The following is a 26,486-nucleotide window of genomic DNA, read 5'->3' as shown; positions in this document are numbered from 1 at the left end:
CATCTAGGAGATGTGTTTTACATTATGGGAAAATACTAAGGACAGTGATTGGATCTTGCTCCACCTTTACTACGAGTTGCCCTGTCATGAAAGGTTGGCATACGCTTATATCTGCTGAAACTTTTATAGTCTCTATATTCGGTATGAAATAATGTTGGATTCAATATCCACTTAATTTGTAAAAATTTATTGATGTAATTATGTATTTGTCTCCAAGCTTTGCCCCCTCCTGAAAAATTTTCTGCAGATGCCCATGAGTATAATGTACTGAAAGTTAACCTCAAGATGTATAAAATATCAAAAGGTCTTCATAATGCATTATGCCATATAACTTGGAGCTTTTTGCAAATATGAAAAGCATCTATTCTATATTTTTAAGGATCTGAATTAACACAATAAGGAATTGTCCATAAATTACAAAATGCTCATTGATTTTATCCTTTGTTGTTTATTAAATTTCTTTATTAAGGAGTATTATATTCAGTAGCTGTCAGTTTTTGGCTCTTACTAAATGCTGATGAAGTCTGTATCTTCAAGATTTTACTATATAGAAAATAAAGTGAAAGAGTTGTCTCATAATAAAAAGATACTATTTTTAAAAAGTTTTAAATATACACTGAGTTGCTAGTTTATTAGGTATATGTACAGATGGCAAGCTTTTTCCCCTTCCCCCACACCCATTCAAGTCTGCCAAATAGGGATTGTTTTAGATCTGTATACATTTTGGAAAATTATGGAGACAACTACCGTGTTTGAGTAAAATTTTAGTTTAATATACACTAAGATCCACTTTCTTATTAAACTAAAGTTTTACTCAAACACAGTAGTTGTCTCCATAATTTTCCAAAATGTATTCGGATCACCATGTAAGCCTAAAAAAAGGTTTTAGATCTGTATTCGAAACATCAGTTCATGTTGCAATTGCTTGAATGGATTTAGATGACAAATGAGCATGCTGCTAAAATATGTATCTTCATGCTCCTGGAACATTTCTAAATATATTCTGTACCTTTTGACATTGGGCATTTTCCTGCTGGAAGTATCGAGAATGGACGAAAGGTGACAGTGAGCCAGATCTGATTCATGCAGCATCCACACAATCTAATCTTCCTCTTCTTAATGTATTATAGGCTCATAGCTTGTCTCAGTCATGTAACTCAATTCCTCTGCATAATCTACTTTGTCAGTCAAATGCATATTTCCTCTTTATCTGTCTCACAGCATGAAAAATCTGAGTTTACATGAGGGAAAAAACTGATATTTTTATATGAGCCCAGCTACATCTTCATATGTAAAGCCTTTATGAAGATTGCTTGTATCCTAGACGAGATTCAAACGTAGGTCTTTCCAACCAAAGGATACAGTCAGAGCTATTGATACTTGTCTCTAGATAACTCACACAAACATCAGTTGATGCAATCAAACATTATCCAGGAGAGATCTTAGAGTTGATATAGAAAAGGCTGATATGTTTAGGAAAGTGTAATTTAGTTACAAAGTTGCTTCTGAATATTTACCGTCATATTACAGTGAGCTCTATTTATTTATTTCTAAATTATTATTATATATATTATGTGTGTGTGTGTGTGTGTGTGTGTGTGTGTGTGTAGTAACTAGAAAAGAATCCTGTTAGAAAGTTTTTATTTTCCTTTGACACAAAAATATTGCTCATAATTTGTCCAAAATTGAAATTTATTTATACTGTACTTAATTTGTGTGTTCTTTAATAAGTGAATATTTGAATCCCTTGCAAATGACCTCATTAGGATTTCAAATTCCATCTAGCCACAGCTGAGAAATATGGAAAGAGAAAATAAGTCACAATACACACTTAAAAATGTTCTTATTTAAATCAAAAATAAGAAATTTTATTAAGAGTTCAAAATTTCATTAAAGTTTTTGTCTGGCCACAATGGAATTATGTGATCATAGATCCAGAGATGAAACAAATCTGAAAACCACTTACAAAATTTGGCCTTAGAGTGTGCATTTCTCCCTTCCCCTCTGTTGGATGATGTAGTTTAAGTCAGCTGGGATCTCTTGCCTAAGGTAATCAACTACTTTGCCCTAAAACCATGACTAAATGAGATAAACTATTCATGTTTTCACAGAGCGTGTTAGAAAATACTGATTTTGAAAAAGAAATTTTCTGTTGGTTAACTTGTTTTCAATACCCCTTTCCTCCCTATTATTACAAACTATACTTCCACTTTTGCTTCCCCACGAGTTTATATAATGGATGAGTTAGAAAATGGTGAAAAGTTATATTTATGATTGGAAATAAATTATATACGAAGGATGGGAATATGTTTAGAAAGAGAGTAGGTTCATTAGGTCCTGTTTATTATGTAAAATAAACCACAGTGATATTATTTTGAACAGTATGCCATATTTACCTTGCTAACTGTGAGCCATTTGATCTTCTATAACTAACAAATACATCAAGACATTTATTGCTGTTATCTTCTTCTTCTCCATGGTCACATAACTCAGCTAATCCTAGATAAAAATAGAACAAAAATTCAGGTAAGAAACTTGTAAATAAACAAGATTTACATGTATATTTCATGTATTTAATGAAGTGATTTATCAATTTTTTTTTAATGATGTAACATATCATTAGAATTTTTAGTCTGAGTACTTGGACTCGGCAGGTCCAGGTTTTACTCAGACTTGATACTTAAACCAAAACTCGATGATTGCACACATACAAAAAATTGAATTTTACTTGTACTTCCTGTTTGAATTTTGAATATTTTCCAGACTTTCACCTTCTTACAGCCAGAGGAGATTCGTAATCAATTGCCTACTCAAGAGAAAATAAATTAAACTAATAACTTGGTATTAATCATATATTTTTATTACCTGATGTATGTATTTCACCATAACCTCTGGACTTTTTTAAAGCTGAATATCAACATAATGCATATTGTTAATATTTGAAAACCAAATTCTATCTGAAATTAGTATAGTGTTTTTCACTTTGTTCTGGTTCACTAGTGCAATGCATTTTCAAACTGTCTCATGTATTTGTTTTTGTGATATCGCTGCAATGCTTGATGAAAGCCAGATAGATGTTAAAATCTACTCATAATGTAAACATGAGTGCTTAAAACCAGTATAAACACTCATATCACATTCTTCTTAAATTCTCTCTCTCGTGCCACTAATACGCTACAAAGTTAAGCATGGTCTTGTCTCAATTCTCCATATAAGGTTGTTGCAGTGTGTAAAGCTAGAACTGATTTTTCTTTTGTATGCAGTATTACTTATGTATACTATTTTCTATATATATCTAACCACATGAGTGTCAAAGCACGCATCTCTCTGAATATTTTTGTTTTTAGGGTGCATTATTTCTTGAGAAACCTGGGAAGTCTGTTTAAATGATGCAAAGAATGCATAACATTTTGCTCTGAGATGAGACTTTCTTATACGTGGTACTCTCATGTAGCCAAATTTGTTGAAGTAAAAATTATTTTTTAGGATAAAGGAGTTATTACTTCAATGCTAGGTATTCATGGAATCATTGACAAGGTCTGAACAGTAGCAGCAGTGGAATTGGATGTAACTTTGGGTTCTGAGATTGCAATGTTGGCCATCCCACAAATTTGGCTATAAATAGGTCATATAGAGCAGACACATAATCCAAGGGTTGTAGCTAATCTTTTGTAGACAGACAAGGAAATTTTTTAAGAATTGCATGGAATGGTGAGGTGATGTTAGTAAATGTATATATCCTTATGTGTATTTCCTACTTGGTGTGAAGCCTTAGGGTCAACTAGGATAGAAAGTGACTAATGTAGTCACTTACCAAGCTCATCTTTTGAATGAAGAGTGTTGCTATCAAGATCAGCTCTGAATGAAAACATTTTTTTAAAATGTCTGGGCCATGCAACCAAATGGCTCAGACATTTTTTAACATGGCATCGCAGTACACTACACTATCACAAACTCAATCCAAAAGATAACTCAGTAATACGAACATTGCAGTAAGGAATCGAATTTTGATCTTTTTATGCACTAAAACCATTTTCTAACTTTTAAGCGACTTTTTTCATATTTGTAATTAAAATTTTGTAAATAATATAATTTTTATATGTTGCCTGGGACAACTGCTCAACTTATCTGTGTGCATTAACTTCTGTTTAGCGATCATTGCATCCAAGGTGCATTTTGTCTTTATACCTTATAAAACCTTATTAGTTATTGTGGTAGTCCATGGGATTCTTAATGGTCTTCTCCGCACCCATAATTCAAATGAATCAATTCGCTTTCCATCTTTCTTCTTAATAATTCTCTTGCCTCCGTAGCGCAATTGGAAGAACGACGGTACATTGCGCCCTTCGATTGGAATAGGCCTAAGTTCGATTCTCGTCGCGACGGGAGGAATCTTTATCTGGATGATTTCAATCCAAGGTGAGTTAGCAGGGTTTTTTTCTTCCGGAAACTCGGGTTTTTCATCCCGCATACAGACAAATCAGCCCTTCAGAACACATGCAATTTACAGACAAAAAAAATACTAGTTGTGGTGGTGGTGGTGGGCGGTAGATGGCATTGATGGAGATGATTCGTAGTAGTGGTTGAGACAGTTGTAGGTGTCCTGCGATGAGTCTTCAGACTCCTTGGAGGTATCAGGAATAATAATAATCCAACCTTCGCATCCATATATCACTACTGGAAATACCATTGCTTTGACAATTCAAACTTTTGTGGCCTTCACTGGCGCACGCAGGGAGGGAGAGAGGCAAGGGCCCCTTGTCCCCCTCCTGAAGAAAAAGGAAAAAACACTAGAAACTTTTCCAAAAATCTTTTCCTAATTAAATTTTTAAAAAAAAATTATTTATGTTGTGTCGTGTCTTCAATTTCTATACTACTTATGAATTAGCGGTCACATAAGGTGGGATACACTATAGCAGTGGTGGCGAACCTGTGGCACGTCAACTATGTACATATGATATCCTTTTATACGCTTATAAATTATTCCACTTTTTTTTAATTGTTACAATATGTACAAATTAAATTTTGTTTTATAGGAGAGAGCAGCTATGAAGACATGAATTTAATTGGTGCGGTCAAAAGATCACGCGACCCAAAGACAAATGGAACCGACAAATTTTGAGTTGAAATGCTAATTCTCTTCAACCGAATTCCATAGCATCTGCAAATGTCATAACAACATTCACTATATATTTCTTAATTTTAAGACATTCACGACGGGGGTGTCGTTTATCGTTTCGACAGAACTTCTCATTACCGGCGGGCTCAACTCACACACAGTTTCAACCCTTGGTTGATTTTTATTGCCTTGTTTGCATTTGAGCTGGCAGGGGAAGGAACTCACACAAGCATTATATGGCATGTTTCAATTCATAGTAGAATTTTATTTGAAGTTAGCCTTTGTGATCTGTCATAATGACATCGAGAATTTCAAATGCAATCAAACAAACACTTATTTCATGTAATTGAAAAATTGGACAATAATTTTAGTTAGATACTGTGTTTCCAGTGCAACATATGGTTTTGCTTGCCTATACAGGATAGTTTCTGTGAGAGGGGTACATGTGATTCATTAGTTAGTGCAGTTTTTATTCCAGCTGTCTCTAATTGCACTATTTGTTGAGAAATATATTACCCAGACTGTAAAAGCCTCTGTACCTTATTCAGGGATACAATGAAACTATTTTTTTTCTTGCATTGTATATGGCTGTTGGGGAAGGCATGTTGTTTTTTGTGTGGGAGGTATATATGCAAAACTTTTAATGTCTTTTTTTCGTAAAGTGAAATCAGGGGTGCCAGTTATACGCGAGGACAAGTTATATTCGACGATAAGCGTTCGCCGACAAGTTCACATCCTGCTGCTGCTACCCCTGCTCAGCTGACTTCTATTGTAAGTTATAATGTATAAATATTTTTCTCACTACGATTTTTTTTCCAAGCCAACATAATTAAAATCAATTTAATAATACAATAATCAATAATTTTATACCGAATAATATTATACATTTTTGGTGATCAGAATGGGATATGTCAATGACAAGTTAATTAAATGATGTTGGCCTCAGGAAACTACAATATCGTAGCATTAGTCCTGTGATTGATAACTAATTTAAACGCGTACTTTTATATTTGTCAACATGCTACACCGTATACATAAGTGTATTAATACTCTTTATGATTATGCCATAATTAATGATTCAAGCATATGTGGAGGAGAATTATTTTCCGAAATGAATTTTATAACAGACAGTTTAAGAAATAGAATGACTGATGAATCTAGTTCCGCGTATGTATTACTAAAAGTGACAAAATATGAACCTGATATAAAGCATTTGGCATCTAATGTACAACAGCAAAATCTCATTAATAAATTGATAAAATTAATAAATTGATAATAGGTTGTATTGATTTATATACGGCAGTGTGTATGTGAAATTATGAGTTCATTTTTATGAAATTCTATGTTAATTTTTAAACTTGTCTCAATAAAATTCTGCAATTTATTTTGTATTAATGAATGTTAATTAATTAGTGTTGTATTAATGAATGTTAATTAATTAGTGTTGTATTAATGAATGTTAATTAATTAGTGTTGTATTAATGAATGTTAATTAATTAGTGTTGTATTAATTAGTTGCTAACGTGCCCGGCACGTCAGCAACTCGATTTGTAAACTTTTGGCACGTGGACATAAAAAGGTTCGCCACCACTGCCCCTATAGCTCTCGGGAATCACGGCCGTTGTGAACGCAAGGCGAACGAAGTAGTGCTCTGGCGATACTTTGTTTGCCCTAGCCGGGCCAGAGATTACAGGTATCATGTACTGACGATCACTGCAGATGCTCAGTCATAGGTCGTATGCAATGCGTAGTGTGTATTCTCAAATCGTCTACTCAACTCTCCTCCCCCCCCCCAGATTAAATCATGAGTGCTTCCCCCCCATCACCAAGATTAAATCTTGAGTACTCGGTCCCCTCCAAGATTAAATCCTGAGTGCACCACTGGTGACTGGTGGCCTTAATAACACCTCTATCTTTCATAATTTTTGTCAGGTTTAACATCGCTTCAACCCTCTCCCCCATAGTTATCCTTTTAATTTCATCTTCACCATCATTCCACAGTCTTATTGTAGATTGCAAATAATATGCCACCTGAAGCCACTCAAGACATCACACTAGGACTGGAACTCACAGCGCACTTGTTGGAAAATGGAAACGTCATTTCATTCGGCCAACTGGATTGACAGTTTACGGATGTAAAAAATTTCGAGATGCATTTTAATAAGCATGCAAACAATTGTTAACGCGGAATGTTTTTAGATGATGAATGTATCCGATTACCAGCTAGCACTGAATATATTTTAAATTAAACGGAACATTTGCCATATTTTTAATACAAAAGCTTAAAATGCCCCATTCAGAGCAAATGTTTACAATATAAATATGCGTACGAGAACATGCCACATTTCAAGGCTACAGAACAAAAATCACCATCTGCGTGTTGGCATACAGGTGTTGGAGGCCTCCTTCCTCACTTCTCTTAGTAATCAAGGTCCGATAGGTCACACTTACATATATTCCGTACAGCTGTTAGAAGTGAAGTTGTAGCCGAAGAAAACACGTCTTTGAAGGCCACAATAGCGCTAAAATAGTCATCGCGAGCGCATGGATGATATAACAGACGACTGCGTGATTATAATTTATCAAGAACGTATTCTTTCAGTAAGCACTAGCAGCGTGACAAATTGGAGTGGTTCTTGTTCGGATAATGTAATGTTTCCAACCTGTTTCACGTCGCGGCACACCCAGTACGGGGTTCATTTTAGCGCTGTGTATCCACTTCATATATTTTAATAATAATAAAAAAAATAAATTACGTAAAAGAAGACATATTTTAATATATAGTTGTTCAATTTTACGCATTCTTTTATTGCAAATAATATTCAATAAAAACACTGCATGCACCAACAAAGTAAAGAAACTCGCGTGAATCAGAACAGTATCAAGCACAGACAGGAGCGAACAGGCTACGAGTTATTAGGGATAATATCAAATTACTATATATATTATTTGTGTATTATTTATCAGTACACCGAAAAGGGGATGTATTAGAATCATTTTCACAAATTGAAAACAGCGAATTCAGTTTTGCTTCTTTTACAAAAACTAGGAAACTAACCCATGGTTAGTTTCCTAGTTTTTGTTACTTTCCACTGCTTACCAGTATATCCTTGAAAATGCTGACAGATATTAGTCAGTGAAACAGGTCGGATATTAAACTATTATTTACTTGACTAACATACAGAATTAAGTCTTTAATTTATTGATGATAAAATATTTTTTGAAATAGCCTTACAAAGCTACGTCATGCTAATTAAATTATTATTTTTGACAAAAGGCGAATAAATAAGTACTCTTCAAATTTTGTTTTAATACCACGAATTTCGAAGAGTAAAAAATAAATAAATGTTGCTATGTAAATAATTACACCCTGCCCTAACACACACACTCCGCTTTTCAAGAAACGTGATGTGCTAAGTGCTATACAGCAACCCCTCGATTAGTGCGCCTAATGCGTTCTTTAAAACGGCGCATTAATCGAAAACGCACTAATCGAATATAATAACCTATGGGAAAAAGTATAATTCGTTCCTCAAATTTCTTTTTTGAACCTTAATTCTTTTATAAAAAATTAAGGTACGTCTCAGGGCGTAGTTAAAGGAAAACCATGAAGCTGAAAGACAAAACATATTCAGAATATACATTTTATTATTCTACTTCTTAACAAAGAACTGAGCTGACGTAATTTGGCAGCATTTTGTTTCTTTTTTTCATACAACCGACGGTATGGCCCTATTGCCTCGTCTACACTTCTGCAAATTGTACTGCTTCTCTCTTCATCTGGGTCAGCCTCTAAGCATTGCTGCTTAAAAACTTCGATTGTACGAAAAATATTTTCAAATTGTGTCTGTGAAATCTCTTTTGGCTGACTATCAGTGGTTCAATTTTCTTCATATTCTTCGAGATCTTCTTGCTGTGCATCTAAATTTAGCAGGTCGGAATCGCTCAATTCTTCAGAATGAGATTTAATTAACTCTTGGAAGTTAATTATCGTTATCATTGAAGGGGAGGAAGAAATGAAGGACGTACGAATTGGTCGCCAACACGCGAAATCACGTGCTTTATAGATAAAATTTCCCGATTGTTATACAAGCAAAATATTTACTACTTTAAAAACTACAATGATCATAAAAGAGAAGTTAATTTTCCGACGAGTAATAATAAACAACTCATCCCAGAAGACTGATTGATCACCCTATTATCGGAATGGATTCTCCTTTTTGTGACATGCGCAGAAGTGTCGAAGGGTCTCGAATCTGTGGGCGTACTATAGCAGACGACATAAATTTTGGCGGTAAAATTTTGGAACATAGTATACATATTGTACATCAGGGATGCACAAACTTGTTAAGGCCGAGGGCCGCATAGTAACTCCCATAAGTAACAGTGGGAGTTAGTTATAGTAACAGTGGATACTTATGTTACTTATGGGAGGGCCGCCAAAAAAAAAAAACTTGAAAGTTATCTACCATATATTGTTTATTTTATTTATACCTATCATAATTGTTACAAAAAAGGTAATAAAAAGTAAGTGAATTTAATTTGATGCATGACATTGCATTGATTTGACAATTGTTTTGATCTTTGGTTCGAGTTTTGTAGTAGCCAACCGCAAAATTGATTCTAAATTTTCATCAGTCAAGCGGTTCCTATTTTTCGATTTGTTAATATTCATGACTGAAAAAGTTTGTTCACAAATATATGTTGAGCCAAAGAGGCTTGCACATTTTAATGCATGATCTAGCAACCATTTATAATTGTTTTTATCGACACAACGATAGAAGTTTAATAAATTGCCTTCGTTAAATTTATTTCGCAGGCTCTCGTCGTTTTAAATGTCGATGAGTTCAAGTTGTGCTGATTCGGGTGCATTTTCGGGCAAAATGGCAAAAGGATTGCTAAATAAGTCTAGCAACGGTTTCACTTTTTTAAAATCAGAAAACCGATCCTTGAAGGGCTGATATCAAGTTATCAATCTTTTCAAGATACACACTTTTGAAGTTGACATTGAACTTTTCAGAAACTTTCTTATAATTAGGAAAATGGATGTAATTCCCTGACTTCGGTTGGATTTGAATTAGATTTAACTTGCACTGAAAAGACAAAAGGTGGCCGTAAAGTTGAGTAACCAATTGATCTTTGCCCCGATGTGCGTATTTAACGTATTTAAATTATTAGTAATGTCAACCAGAAAGGCTAAGTAACATAACCAATCCGGAGTTTTTATGTCAGGGACGTTTTTGTTTTTTTCAGTCATGAAGATTTCAATTTCATCAATTAAATTTAGGAACCGCTCCAATGTTTGTCCACGCCTTTGCCACCTCACTTCTGTGTAAAAAATTAAGTCACCATATTCACTTTCAATGTCTTCAAGAAACTTTTTAAATTGTCGGTGATTAAGGCCACGGGATTTTATAAAATTAATCGTTGAAACCACAACTTTCATGGCATGTTCAAATCCAAGTTTCTTAGGGCACAAAGCTCTCCTGGTGGATTATACAGTGGAATTGTATCAACTCATCGTAGTGCCGTCCCAAATGCAGTTTCAATAATGTTTCCAATCCAGAATTAGCTCCTATCATGGAAGGAGCTCCGTCAGTCGTGATACCTGATAATTTTGTCAGATCTAAATCAATTTTGGAAGACTGTTCCAAAAGCCCAGTGAACATGTCATTACCTTTCGTTTGATCTGACAATGAACTCATTCCAATCAGCTCCTCACTTACCTCAAACTCTTGCGTTATTCCACGTGCAAATATTAACAACTGGGCTGTGGAAGTAATGTCAGTTGATTCATCAATAGCTAACGAAAAATAGGCAAATTTCTTTGAATAAGATGTTAACTGGTCTCCTTTACATTTTCCGACATTGCAGTAATTCTTCTTTGCACAGTCATCCTGTTTAACTGAATTTTCTCAATATATTTGGCTGATTCAGGACAAATTTTTTTTTAGCAGCTATCTCAAGGCAATCTTTAACGAAATCTCCGTCTGTAAATGGTCGGCACCTTTTTGCTATAAGGCGAGATATTTTAAAACTTATTTCTGTTGCGATTTCCGAATCTTGAATAGGTTTTGTAAACATCACTTGCTGACCTGTTAATTCTCGTTTCAAAAATGAAATCTTTTGTTTACGTAGTTCTTCGGGTAGATTTGAAAATGTAGAATGCAGACTTTCATAGTGTCTCCTTATGTTGTATTCTTTTGGTATGGCTACAGCACTTTTGCAAATCAAACACACGATATTATTAAACGACTGCACAAAACCATATTTTTCGGTCCAGCTATCCTGAAACTGCCGTTTTTCATCCTGTAGTTTGCGTTTCCTACTTGGCCCTGCTTTATCCATTGTAGAATTTATTTTTTACCGTTTCCTAGGGGTGATAATTAATTGTAGCAACCGCACCTACGAAAACAAAATACTCATATGACAAATAGACGAATTATAAAATTTGTTAACTTTATTACTAATCGATTATCGTAAGTAGACAGGCAATCATGACGTCACTGCTACTTTGCTTTGCGCATGTACCATTTTTAAAAATTACCTATCGTGTAACTTGTTAAAGTTAAAATAATACACGGTGAGGCGGGCCGCCAGCAAATCAACGGAGGGCCGCGGTCTGTGCATCCCTACTGTACATGGTAGTGTAGTATGCCATTAAAAATAACTTTGTAAAATGTTTTAAATCGGTAACTAAATTATTTCATTCTGGTGAGTGATTGTTTAAAATAGTTAGCCATAAACATTTATAGATCGGAAATGTTTAAAATCTGTAACACTTATTTTTAAGATAGGCGCACTAATCGGGGGCGCATTAATCGAGGGATTACTGTATTTTTACTACTGTTAGCTAATTCAGCGACATACAACATAAAGTTAAGCAAGTTGTATTTCGATTTCTGTTTAGAAAACTACAGCGCTTATTAAAAAATGGTTTTTTGCTTATTTTTATCCACAGAATCCAGAAATTTTACAATCTCACAGGGGGACAGGGACACAATTATAAGAACACCAATAATTGTCTCGAGTACTGCATATCAAGTACAAACTGCGGCATATAGAATAGCAAGATCTGTGCGCTAAATGACAATTTATGATAATTGTGTAAAATGCTGAAAAAGGGAAGCGGTGTAAAGTCAATTGCCTTTCAACGAGGTGTTATCATGGCCTGTCATCATTTAGTTGACTAGAGTACAATTAGGCCATCTAAAAACAATTAGGCTTGTGCCATGGAAAGATGAGAAAAAATGGCAGTTTAAAAACCCAAGAAAGTAATTGTTTTCATATTAATTTCTGCCAATAGTTCACAAGCCCATATAAACGAAAAGATACAGGAAAGTATCATGGTTATTCATTAATCCTATCCTGCATCGATGGATTCCCTCGATCAGGTGATGGTATCAACTAGAAAATTACTTGCTGAACTGTTCATGTTTGAGGTTTAATGGAATATCAGCACTGAGAAAGGATTAAAAAACAATTTTAATACTTCTAATATTTCGTCTCTGTCACAGAGACATCTTCAGGGATTACAAAAAACCTTTGTAGGTGGGCGCACCACCTGCAAATGCCCATAGGTGGTGCGCCCTCTATGGGCATTTGCAGGTGGCCTAGGATGTAAAGAGGGATCTCTGATGATTAATGTTTCCCAAATTTTTGGAAGTTTAATGCAACCGTATTTGTTTAAATTCGGTTGATTTCTGAGTGCAGCTGCAGATTCAAAGAAAAGTCTTTCTTTTTTTGAATTTACTATGGTAAAGCATGGTGGTTTTTTTTCAGGAGATCCTGTGGGTTGTATTCAAAACATGGTCTGCGAGGCCAGATTGACCGTAATCGTGATTGCAGATGTATGACTTGTGTTCTTCTAACCAGATAGTTGCTGATCTGCCTGTCTGTCCGAAGTAAGCTAGTTTAGAGGCACAAGGTACTCTATATATTCCAGGCACTGAGAGGATGGAGCTGGTCTTTGGTGGAATGGATAAAGGGTAGCAAGTTTACGGTGGGGATTAAAAGCTGTATGGAGGTTGTACTTTTTTTTAATGATCTGGCTATTTTTTCTGATGTACCATGGATGTCAGGTATGGTGATGGCATTTCTGAAGTCCTTCTGAAGAGATGGTTGGGAAATGGGGAAAGACCTGATTATTTTTTTTAATTCTGTAGTCACTGTAGCCATTGGAAAGGACGATGTTGTGTATGTGTTTGAGTTCGGTTGAAAGGGAAGTTTCACTGGAACACAGATTGTGGGCTCTATTGGTAAGAGTTTTAATAATGCCATATTGCTGAGAAGGGTGGTGGTGGGAGAGTTTGTGAATGTATCTGCCTGTATGAGTAGGTTTTCTACATGCAGAAAAAGAAAGGTAACCATTAGGAAGGCATGTTACTACGGTGTCTAGGAAGGGTAAACAATTGTTATTTTCCTTTTCCATCGTAAACTGGATTCTTGGATGTAGACTATTGAGGTGACTGAGGAAGGAATCTAATGTGTCTGGGCCATGAGGCCAAATAGAGAACACATCATCTACATATCTTAGCCAGATAGAAGGTTTTAGAGGGGAAGAGTCTATGGCTTATTTTTCAAAATTTTCCATGTAAAAATTTTCCATACAAGAGGGGGTGAGAGAGAGGGGAACCCATGGCAGTTCCCTCTGTTTGCAGATTTTGTTCTTCCAAGAAAAATAACCAGAGTAGATGGCAAAGGAAAAGAGCTCTAAGATATCAGAAGGAAAAACGTTTTTTAAGAGTGTTAAGGTGTCAATTAGGAAAATTTTGGTAAACAATGAGATGATGTTAAAGATGACCAATATGTCTGTATTATTTAAAGTAAGATTTTCAATTAAGTTTTTAAAGTGGGTAAAGTTTTTTTACATGGGATGTGGTAAGACTAGTTAGAGTTAGCTAGCTGTTTTGACAATTTGTAGCAAGGAGCATTGTGGCATCTACTATAGGTCTTAGGGGAGAATTAGGTTTTTCGGAATTTTATCCTAAAATGTGGATTTTAACCTAAAAGAAGGTTATCGAACTGTTATTGTTTGTTTCCATTGAGGAGATACTATATTCAAACTAAACATCATCCCAAATGCGCATCGCAGAGCTTGTCGTAAAGGAGACGACCTGGACAATGCTGTCAACTAGCGTGTATGATATCTTCTGTTAAGTGTGGTTCAGTTATGTGTGAAGATGCTCTTCCTGGCTTGGATAATGTTATATTTACAATCTGGATAATTTCGAGTTGCCGATGCTGCAGGTTTTCTTTGAAAACTTCCAGATGAATATTTAAGAAGAGTGACAACATGGTTCAAACAAACTGATATGGTCATTTCCTTAAACCATGTCAATGGACAAGGTTAGACTGGCTAGCGCACCTCTGGGAAAAGTTAACGTCCATTGAGAGTGAAAACAACACATTCAACTTGACTACAGGAAACTGATTCGCAAATTATAAGCCAAAATACTTGTGTCCATTTATATCAAACATTTAGTGCAAAGTTAGATACTAACTTTGGCCACAGTGTATAATATAATATACATTATGTGTGTGTGGCTAAAATATTAGATCCACCCCATGCAAAATGGAATCCACTAGTAACACACAAATAACGACATGTGACAGGTACTACTATAAACAGGTAACATTGCTTCCGGGAGACTCTGTTCGAGTGTATCGCATATTCGTGAAGGCAGTAAAAATCATCAATGCATATTTGCCTATTTTAACAATCAAAAGATTCTACAAGAGGACCACCAAAGGTTAACCAGAGAACTCACACATCATACACCAAACACCATCTCGAATGAGTAAAGACGAACTTTGTAGGGATCCACGCCTATCCAACAACAACAACAAAAAGTTATAGCTATGGTGAATGAAGAACCATTTGCAATGAACACATGAAAGTTGCATGCAGTGAATTCCAATTCCCCTTTATCTCATGGAATGGACAGGGATGTTGAATAATAAAAACCATGGACTATCTATTCATGCTCGATTTCAGCAGCAGAAGGGGGGGGGAGATGACAGTGGCGAGAGGATTTAGGACTTGCGTGATTTCTTGGCACCTCCTTTAGGCTGATATCAGTAAAGGGCTGACGACTCATCCAGAAAATCATTACTGATCAAGTTTGCTAATTCGTAATACCCATTTACCCAATGTATGATGGAACTGCCACTAGAATAACGCGTTTTCTCACAGGGCATGCGTTATCCAAGGACAGTCAAAGGATATGAGTTGACTTGAATGCCACCACCCTCTCTCCCACATGGCCGCGCGGGTGAGAGACGACTGGAGTCGATACAAATTATTTCATCCACCTCACCTCTATATACAGATAATTAAAATAGTCCCTATGTTATAAGCCTCCAAAAAGAACACTTCTGATTGGACGAATATCTTATCAGCTACTTTTTAAGAAAATATAAACAAAATATCTTTGCAATCCACTTAATTTAGCGAACCGATCCAAGGCAAGTAATAGCTCATTGACTTTTTATTGAAAAGTTAAAATATTATTCTTTAAAAGGAAGACATCCCGAAACATTTTCAGATACTTTGTAGATAGCAACAGTCCCTTGGTTGACAAATGCGTTTCTACACTTAACTACTCGAGTGGCATCAGAAGTCGGCGAATTAATTCCTTTCACGTAATAAATGTGCTCAAGGCCACGTGTTTCTATACCCTCTCTTCTTGCAGTATAGTGAAAGGGGGATGGACTTAATGAACGTGCACGGAATAACCTCTTATAAAAAACTAACCATTATCACACAATTAGGTTAAGTTTATGTGCGTCACTATCTCACTGGGACAAATAACTGGATTTAAATAGCTACTTTTGACAAATGTATATTTTTTCTTATCCATGCTTCTGAGACATCTGTTTTAATTCAGATGCTCCGGATGTTGAGAGGTTTCTTCGTCAACAACTAATTTCAGCACACCCGTTACAAAACAAGAATCTACGAAATGATTCGAAATGTACCAAGTCTGTTATTTAACTCCTCAAATAATGAGTTAAAAATATAGATTGAAGGTGTACACATCATTTGTTTCATTAGTTGTGAAATAATTGGACTATCTCACTCATATTTCTGCCATTCTTTCAGAACATTTAAGAATTCAGTGTAGATGATCATAGAGCGGGTGCTAACTGAAAATATACCGTCTCCAAGTCGTCCATACTTGAAAACGATATTAACATAACATAACCCGGAGTGGGAGATACAAGCTATACTTTTCGTAATGTTATGAAATACTGAGCTAAAATGTTTCTGTATGTTATTAAATTTATGTCATCTTATTTATATTTCTTCAAGTCTAACAAAATGATGGGACTAAAATCTCTCTCCCTCCACGAATTATTAAGAATAAAATAGTTTTGAGTATGTGTGCATGATTTTAGACATAATTAGTAACAGTATTCAGTTTTACTCTGCGTTACTATATTGATGGTCTAAAACCGACACGCAGTAGTAGAGATGTGGTCTGATTAAGGTTTTATACAATGGAACAGCTCACCACATGACTCCACCGCCATCCAAAAACGAACAAACAAAACTTCCCTTCCTGCAGTTCCCCCCCCCCCCTTATGTGATGGCCTTTCATCTCAGCATTCCACTTAGTGCACTTATAACACTGAAACTACATTAACACTTATCCGTATATCGTGCCTTCGTAGCCATCGGCAAAACGACAACGCACCTTTGATGGTAAAGACATTTGAATCCGATCTAGGACGCAAGTAACATTTAAATGGGATTTCAACTAAAGGTGAGTTAGCCTCATAATAGAGGTGGCAGGATTTTTTCCATTTAGCAGAACACATAGAAAACAGATTTGTGGATAACATTTATGCCCACCAACAAACTAACTGTAGGTTCACCATGGCATGGAGATTTTTTTATTTATTTTTAAATAATATACTATTTTTGTCTTCCACGTGAGATCACTACCAGGGAAATCGGCATTACTGTGCAGCATTTGTAAACTACGTAATATAATTATACAGCAGTGAAAGACAGAAAGAAATCTGTGGTACTTCACTTGTCATTCTCTTTCTCCACTCACACAAGAAATCAATACTTATTATATAACCAATCTCCAATTTAAACTCGCCTGTTATTCATCTCAATTTCAAAAAAAGACAACTTATAATGCAGCAGTTTATAAAATTCCTTTTCAAAATTGAAGTGACTTCAGTGTTTCCGTTTTCTTATAAAATTTTATTAAATGCTATGTTAAAATGTATCGAGTCTGCCTAACTTTCATATCTGAGTCCTAATCATCTTCTCTAAAAGCAATCCTCCAGAATTGCCAACTCGTCTTTAATTTCATGACATCACCCCTCTTCCCTCATTTAAAGCTTTTCCAATGAAGAAGCGCTAAACAGCCAAATTGTGGGTTTTGCAAACTCCCAATTACATTACCTGAAAACACGTGGAATTATTTCACTTTTATCGTCTAAAGCTCAACTGTAGCTCCTTGTGAACTAGGATAAAATCACTCTTGTGATTTTATCCTAGTTCATTTTGGTTTGAGCGAAACCTATCTTCCATACACATTCCATTTTCTTCTGCTCTGGTTACAGTTACAACACGAAAGAAGATTTAACGGGATTTCACTTTTCTCAACACTCTTTGTCATTCCTTTAACTTGCACACTTTTGCAAATAATTAACATTTCTTTCTTTGTGTCGCTTTCATTTTCTTCTTTTTTCCCCTTTTTTTTTTTTTTTTTTTTTTTGCACAGTTCCTACATTTTTATGTATCGCTTCCATAGCACGAATAGTTCCAGAAATTACAGCAAATCTCATGATGCTGTTTTTGAAGAGCTGGAGGTTGAAGTCCAGGGAATATTTCACGCAGAAGGTCTTCCGAAGAACAAAGCAAGATAGAATGAACTGGGAGTGAAGCATATTGTGGGCTATCAGCTAAACTTAATACAACTACTTCTGTTACTCCTTCAGAAATTGGGGGGGGGGGGGGTGCTGGATGCCATTTTATGCAATACGTACAAAATGGTATTGCAAACTTCACTTTCTATGTATAAAATGGAAAGAAAACGTCTGTGAGAGAGGCTGGAGTAAATCTAGGAGAGAAGTTCGGAAATTCTTATGGAGAAGTTTGGTGTACAACCTGCGACAGCTTTATTCTAAGGTTGGGTATATTTGTGATTTGTCGGTGGCTGAAAGGTCAAAAATAGCGTCTTGAAGCAGCAATGGATTGAAAGTTATTTTGGAAGCTTCAGATGTAACGTGTTTGTACAGGGAGTCAGTCTAAGGGAGAGATCTGGAATTGTCTGGCAAAACTAGGCATTATCAGAAATACTGAGAGATGAAAGTTTTTTTGTTTTTTTTCGAGTAAAAGACAGGACTGAGTTTTTGTAGCACTGAAAGTGACCAGGTTACTAGTAACTCATTGTAGAAGATCATGACACTTGGTATGCTTAAACACTGGAAATGTTTTATCAAATTGAGTATTAGCAAGATGATGTCTCATCAAAACACTGGACTGGTCAGCTTGAGAAGGCCATATACGTATGTACGAGGGATTTCCGAGGGAGCACACTTTTCCAAAGCCAAGGACGTTGTGAACAATTTTGTAAACAGTAGGCTTATTCAAGTTCATCACTTGTGCAATTTCAGGCAGTTTCACTCGCCAGTCTTCACAAACGATGCCCTTAATCGCTAAATGTTGTCTTCTGTCTTGCTCGATGTAGATCTTCAGTCACCACGGCCAGCATTAAATTTCATTGCACCAAAAACAAACCTGCTTCTTTGACACTTCTTCTTCACTTCTTCACCATCACAGCAAGCAGTTCACGGTGAATGTCACACCTTTCGGCAAGAAGGGGAAAGAGGTGACATTCACCATGAAGTCCCTTTTTTTGCTTGCAAAAACTTCACGGACACCTGTTGCGGACTACATCACGCGCACGTTAGCCGCCATCTTGCAACTGGATTAGCTGTAAGGCGACAGTAGCGCCACACCGCAATGGCGGTGTTTTTGAACGTTATTAACGAATCTATCTATCCAGCGTCTTTTATCTCATTTCCTTTCACCATTATTAAGAAAAAAAGTGTTACTTTACTTTTCTGAAACTTCTCGTATAAGAAGGCAACAGTTTTCGAAAAGCAAGGTTACACATTTAGCTAAATATATTACTTGAAAGAAGTGAGATTATATATATACACACACACACACACATTTTATGTACAATTATATTTTTAGTTGAATAAAAAGTGTAAACTTGTTATTTTTTTATCGTTTTCAGAGCTCATAAATGTAAAGTATGTTATGCACTTTTTTTTCCTTACAGATAATCACCGATGTTTCGAAGACTTAGTGTTGTCTTATTTTTTTTTTTCGAACAAAAGATTTCTCGCTGGCTATCCTCCCTTTCGATACTGCTTGGTTCTTCAGACAATAGCATATTTCTTCGGTTAATATTTAGTACCCACTTTTACCTGTGTAGATGAAGCACACCCATAATTTCTTCAGGAGACTTAGATTTCTCTTCCACTCCAGGAGTTATTTCGTTCTCCCGAACATCTGCTTTCTTACTTATACCGAAATTTTGGCAAAACGAATCAGACATTCGCTTATCTTTCAATGCTATTTACATATTTGGGTAATGAAGAAAAAACTGCTCTATATTTAGTTTTTTAAAACAGAAGATGCAATTCAGATACTGAATGCGTTTTCTCCTGATATTTCCATGGACTTGGTCTAGCCAGTTACAATCGAAGCCTAAGACTATGGAGGGCGGTATTCATGTTCATCTATGAGCATAAATCTGGATGAACAGCTGCATATGCTCTTCTAATAGGTTGCGTTGCCTGTTTTGCAAGATAACAAATCATTCACTTCCACATACATTATTCTACTGGGCTGTACCACCATAGTCCAGCTGAATATATCCCCCCCCCCTCTCTCTCTGCTTTTCCCAACCTGCTAAAATATATAGACAAGCTATTCAACATTTCCATATGTAGTCCAGTTGATGCTCACCAAACCAACTTATTTCTGCTCATCATTTAATCTCCTGTGCTATCTTAGGGAACAGCTACCTCAGCGGAAGCTGTCGATTGTAGCTCTGAAAAATAGTGGTTTTAATAATACATCAAATTAATATCAAAATTTTGTTACATATGTAGACTAAGAAAATGTACTTCAAACACAACTCTGAAGCCTCATTGGCAATACTTATATCATACATTCAAAGCCATCCAGCAAAAAAAAAAAAAAAAGAGAGAGAGAGAGAGAGATTAGCGAAAGAATCAGAGAAGATGGTTCGAGTGATTGATTAAAATCACTAGCGATGATTAAATCGCTGCATGTGTCACTCGCGTAGTGAAAAATGTATTTTGGTCTTCGTGTAAAATGGTAGTTTTTGATTGTTGTATACAATAATCAGCAGAAAACAGTTTTTATATATAGGGAACATTTCAAACACTGATTTTTATGATAACCTTCACTTCTTTTGATACTTTTTTTTTTTTAATTTTAAGTAAGAAATTCTGTCTAATGCACATGTACAGTGAAGGCTTACTGAGGGCACATCGGTTTCTGTACGCTAAAAATACGATATTTTAATTTAAATTAAGGGGATATTAAATCCCACATTGTTTTAAAACCGAATAAGAAACTCAAAGATCGGAATCAAAGCGTTTCATGCCGAATATAGTAACTATATGAAACCTATTGGCTCTTTACTTTAAATACCTGAAAGGCTGAATAGCTCTGCAATGATCTCCAATTCCCAGAGAACAAGTCAACTGTCATTCATAGCCTCGTGAGTAACGTGCAGGTTATTACCGGACAGCAGCAGGATTTCATTTCTTAGTGTGACACTCAGTTGCTTAGCAAGCATCTCAAAGTGGCCAGAACAGATGTTCACGTAAGATGAACGGCCTATTCTGGAGTTATAACATCATGAAAAATCCCGTCGCTCTTCTCCCATTCCAGGATAAATGCTTAAATATGTCTGCAAACTAGCTGTTAGATAGTATACCGAACCAAATCTAACCTTTTGCCGACGAACTGGTTTGCAAAATTAACCGATGGACAGTCCTGACACCACTACTTAGCGATGCGAAAATCTTTCAGCATTAGCCAATTATAACCTGCTAGACACGGTCGACTTCTTATAGCCGGTTTTGAGGGTGACCAGTGAACTAACTAATTGATCCAAAGAGTGGAAGTTTGTTTTAATGACAAAGAGGCCTTTCGTGAATGGGCCAGTGATTCTTTGTTTTTATGAGAGGATCTAATTAGGACTCGACACCCAAGCCGCAAATTGACCCACAGCGCACCCCTCCTGTAAGTAATCACGACTGTCGCATTGAGTGCGTTTTCTTGGTTTATTTATGTATTTTCAGTCGGTTAAACTCAGATTTCCAGGGGGGTGGGGAGGAACCCTACTATCTGCATATGAGATCGACTGACTTCATTCTTAGCTGAACGGTCCTTATGAGGGTTCTCGCGTCTTCGGTATTCCAAACCCAGGGAGGGCAGTGTTTAGATAAACCGGAAATCTGTTCTAGAGACGAATCAGTCTTTTTCACGCAATTAAGATTGTTGGAGGGGCCATCCATGTTTACGACCATGCAACAACTTAATTCATTTTATAAGTAGTAAGCAACATGAGGATTTAAATGATCCATTATTACAAGCATATAACTGGTCCACTAGCTAATGTAACTGTACTATATTATTTATTAATGTAAATTATTTGAAATATTGATTATATATACAGAAATGTAGATCTAAAATTATTTAGTGCGAGGCAGTTGACTATGAGATAACTTGGTCACACTGGACTCTATTCTTTGGCTGATTTGTCCATTTTTGAAGAGAGAGAGGGATAAAGTTTCTCTTCCTGCTTGAGACTAGTGACATCTTGAATTAAAAAAAAAAAAAAACCCGACCTAACTGTTCCTCGCATATATGATTGTATTCGAGCTATTTTTCCAGCAATCCGCCACGAAGCGTTTTATTCACAAAGAAAAATACCCCCATTGTATCAGCGTCTGAGTTTTTGAATTTGGAGACTAGAAAAGAATTTCCGAAATGTCACAAAAAAATAACATCAATCTCGCTAATGATATCAGAAAAAAGACTGCGCAACAAATCATCGCGGGTTAACTGATCAGTGTAACAGCGACTTTTGTCTGTGCCCTCGAGAAATTCTGTTGGGTTCGTTAAAGTGCTGTTCTTGGACTTCCCCTCCCATCATTGCGCAGTTTCAAGGTACGGTAGTTATTACGCCCACAAAAAATTTCAAGCTAATTACGAGTTTGACTTCGTAGAACCTCTCCAACAGAAATAAACAAAACCCAAATATACTGGAAGACACCGTTACGTCTGGCAACAGAGCATATTTGCTACTGCTATTCAGCATCGCTCCTTCCACAAACACTAGAATACTATCGTCATACTCACTCAACGATTCATGCGTCATTCGTCTTCTAATGTGACCGAGCAGTGCCGAACAAGGGAAGCGAGTGAATTCAAATGTTTACACACCTGTACGGTGACCAGCCAAGTAGGAGGAAAAGCAGTCGCTTGTCTGCAGAGAATCGGAATGTTTATACACTTCTGCGATAACCGAGTAAGCAGAAGTGAAGTGGCGGTAACGCAGCAACTTGTACCAAACTGTTTGACGCCATCAGAACACGAATTGTTGACTGCCAACGAAGTTAACATGAAATACTATCCTATAAAAACATGTATGACAGGGGAAGCAGTATTCAGAAAGGAGTCGATGGATTCTGATAACGTGAGGAAAAGGGGACACAAGGACCTTCAAATGCATTTCCACAACACTTAGTAAAAGATAATTAAGAGGTTTAGTTTAAAAAAAAAATCTTTCTGTTTAAGAGGCTACGATCTGCTCTATAGCTCAGTTTTACAGTAAACATAAAAAACAGTAGTAACATCTTTGAAATGCGAGGTCGTGATTTATATACGTCACAAAAAAATATGTTTAATCCAACAGATATCAACTTACCCCGTGTTGCATGCGCAATCCGCAATCGGTGGATGCTGTTATCTACTCCACACTCCTTCGAAAGCTGGTCTTCTGTAATGTAACGAAAGGTATCCCTCTGTACCCCACACTGAAGCATTTGATAAGTATATTGGCAAAATTCTGGACCCAGCGTTTGCAATATTTGGTTGAGGTAGGTGGTATCACAAGACGTGTAGTCTGCCATTCGTTTTAGCTGGTTCAGTTCTCGGAGGAACCTGCGAAATTAAAGATGGAATTAGAAGGTTGTTTTTGACAAAGTTTGCATCTTAGCAAACTTCAAGCATCGAAGGAGAATACTTAGTTCAACTAAGTATTTCCTTATTCAATACATAGTTATTCTTTTAATCTTCTTGAATTCATATTTACAGTTTTCTTAACTATTAGCAATGAAATCGTTTTAAAACCACCTTAATCATTTTAATATCAAACAAACAAAGAAATAAAAAATATCTACATGAATTTCCTAAGAAGGAAAAATTTATCAAGCAAAGACCCAATGGCAAGCTGTAAAAGCAGGACATATTTTCTCTCATTTGATGGTTTTTATATTATCGCTAGAACAGTGAAATTGTATTTTTGCCTGGCTATGCCTGGTACGTGGTAATAATGTTAGATTGATGAAGTAATCTCTTCAAGAGAGCATACGTTGATACTTTTGAAGCACTTGAGAATGCATGTACAATCGGTGGATGACTATAAATGTAATTATGTTATTATGAGTATGGCTTTTGGCTTAAATTACAGTTCACGGAGATGTGAATTTCAGATTTATTTTATTTTATTTTTTTTTGCGGTTGTACACTGATATTTTCTGGGGAGAAAACACAACCCAAGTTGCTCAATTGTTACATTTAGTTGCATCAGTGGATTGTCAGTAGGACTACTGTTATTTTCAAACAATCCTATCAACTGCTGCCTGTTCTATTTTCAATGCATGCGATCTTCCTTAACACACTGATAACAAGTAGCCCTGCGACAATCTCTAAATACGTTGGTCATGTAAGGACTATTAAAAATCAACTTTATTCAACTGTGTGTTCAAAGTCGTCGCTCGTCTCTTACTGTATGTGTTACAGTGGATAAGTTTTCATTCTTTTTTTCCATCAATGCCAAGTATTCAAAAGGTTTTTTTTTTTTTCGTATTTTCTTCCTACTGTATATTGACGATCACCTTTCCTGTCCCTCCCCTCTAGAAATCTTGCAATGTGCAAATGACCAGTATTTCAGAAATATGCACAATCACCTCCTTAAATGTTAATCTCATGATCATTTTTTACCTGAGAAACGATAACTCAGACGAATCAATATCTCAAAAATTCAATCCAGCTTCATCTGACACAAATGTGACTGGAATGAATTAATCTTATTATATCCTGATCATGCTTTCGACATAGCTTTTTTTGATGCGAGTTATATTACACAAATAAATCCTATCTGAAGTACCATCCACAAACTGGACACGCTCTTCAACTCGATCAAGCCATTTTTTTTTTTTTTAATTGATCTAGTTGAAAAGTGTTTTCCAAATCCTAAACGAAATGTAAGTGAGATCTTTCCAACCAAAGGGTTCGTGTCGTTCTTCGAATTGTGTTATCTCTTCTACATAACGTTTTCCAGCAAAAGTAGTTAGCGTTACCGATGCTGTTTTAAACTAATTTTTCTAAATGCGTCAGACACTCGCACAGCGGGTCTAATCCATTTCTTCAAACATCTAGCGACAATAATTACTTAACCTAAATGCACTCACACAAAAAGGCCTATTTTAGTCATTTAAGTATGACCATACAACGATGAATGTTTATCGTATGTTAGCAACTAAATTAAACAGGTATCTCGCCTTTATCGGAGTAAGATTTTCTGAAAGACAAAAACAACTAAACAGTAGAAATATTTTGCGATATGTGAAAACCGTTGTATAATGGATTTTTTTTTTTTTATTACAAGCACAAATCAATTATGTTTTTCTGCATGTAGAATAACAGAAGGAAATTCTATTTCAGATCAGCGATTATGGAGATAGGATTAACCACGTTGTCATTACCAGAATTAAGCTTGAAGCAAGTAACTTGACTAACAGGCCGGTAGGCTTAATGCATAAAGGAAAATAAGAGAGGGCAGTTTAATTAAACAGTATAGTGAAGTAGCCTGTATATTTAAATTTTTTTAAGCTGTCCTTAGTAGATGCTTATGGCGATAGAGGTCTCAAAAAGTTACTTTGTCTAGAGAATATAAACCCTAATAACAAACAAATTAAATTTTCTGTCATTAATCTCGTCTGCTCAACGGCGGCACTTTACAAAAACATTTTGGAACTGCGACTGAACTTTCAACTCGCATGACATTCATTGCAATTTCACAGTTAAGTCTTTCTCGGTACGACCAACACTCCCGGGATCAACTAAATAAAGATATCCATAGAAATATCTGCGAGTTCCAAGCATCTCAAAAGTACTTCTAATTATAACTAGGAAGGACACGGGAAACTTTAATCAAACATCTAACACGTAACAACGCTGTGCAGTCAAAACTGACCCTAATTACACAGGCGTGCATCCTTGCATTAATTACTTTAATCTGCTGCTCCGTCGTCCATTCTTGCAGCTGCCTCTATAATGAGGCCAGGGTCTTACTGCTGTTTACACGAATAACTTAGCAAGAACAACCTTCTCATTGACCCAGATCCCTGTTACTGCTAGCGTCCCACCAATTGGGCAGTTGCACTTGCTTTACTTCACTACCTGATCTTCATTATGTAACTTATGAATGACGCTAATTAACGCCCACCTGCTGCTAGGGGAGAGAGAGAGAGAGACTAAACAAGAAACAAGCAAAAAAAAAAAAAAATCTAACGCGGACTCTAAGCAATATAACAAAGCAAAATCAAGAGCTGCTCTTCACGGATCTTTAATTCAAAGCAAATATGGTATTCGAGTGCGCTGAATCTCATTTGTTTTCTGCCAGAAAATGAAATATTTTATGATAAAATACTTCTTAGTTGCACTCACTACAACAAAAGGCGTCATTGCATATTTGATAAACTGCTGCAAATCAAAATGCTACCGTAAGTGCATAAATGTGTCCAATAGCGTACATTCCCATTTTTATTTGATGTCTCAATACATCGTATGAGACGTAAAAAACATCAATTTGCTAACACCCCATTCTTTGTCAATCACATAAAGCTCAGACACCCCCGATATTATATTACAAACAGGTTATGAGTATTCTAATATCTATTAAAAATGGGTGTGCGTTTTTCTGCATTGTTTGCCTTAATTCCCGGGGGGGGGAGTATAAATAAAATGAAATACTACTGCTTAGTTATGAGCTTGGCGAAC

The 26,486-nt window shown here is 36.0% G+C and overlaps 1 protein-coding gene across 4 annotated transcripts in view; it reads right to left on the bottom strand.

Moving 5' to 3' along the window:
• Sarm (sterile alpha and armadillo motif) overlaps positions 1 to 26,486 on the bottom strand; it is a 184,398-nt gene that overhangs the window by 16,254 nt on the left and 141,658 nt on the right. For all 4 annotated transcript variants that reach the window (XM_090391659.1, XM_090391662.1, XM_090391663.1 and 1 more), the window contains exons 5-6: positions 23,128 to 23,363; positions 2,397 to 2,499 (exon numbers count right to left, since the gene is read on the bottom strand). In XM_090391659.1, coding sequence (XP_090247785.1) covers positions 2,397 to 2,499; positions 23,128 to 23,363 — 339 coding nt within the window. The remainder of the gene's footprint in view (positions 1 to 2,396; positions 2,500 to 23,127; positions 23,364 to 26,486) is intronic.

This window comes from Typopeltis vanoorti, chromosome 4, assembly GCF_054136105.1.
Source record: "Typopeltis vanoorti isolate ZY-2024b chromosome 4, IOZ_Tvanoo_1.0, whole genome shotgun sequence".
NCBI classification, from domain to species: Eukaryota; Metazoa; Arthropoda; class Arachnida; order Uropygi; family Thelyphonidae; genus Typopeltis; species Typopeltis vanoorti.
The sequence above is the reverse complement of the archived record's forward strand: the minus strand, read 5'-3'. Positions and strand labels throughout refer to the sequence as shown.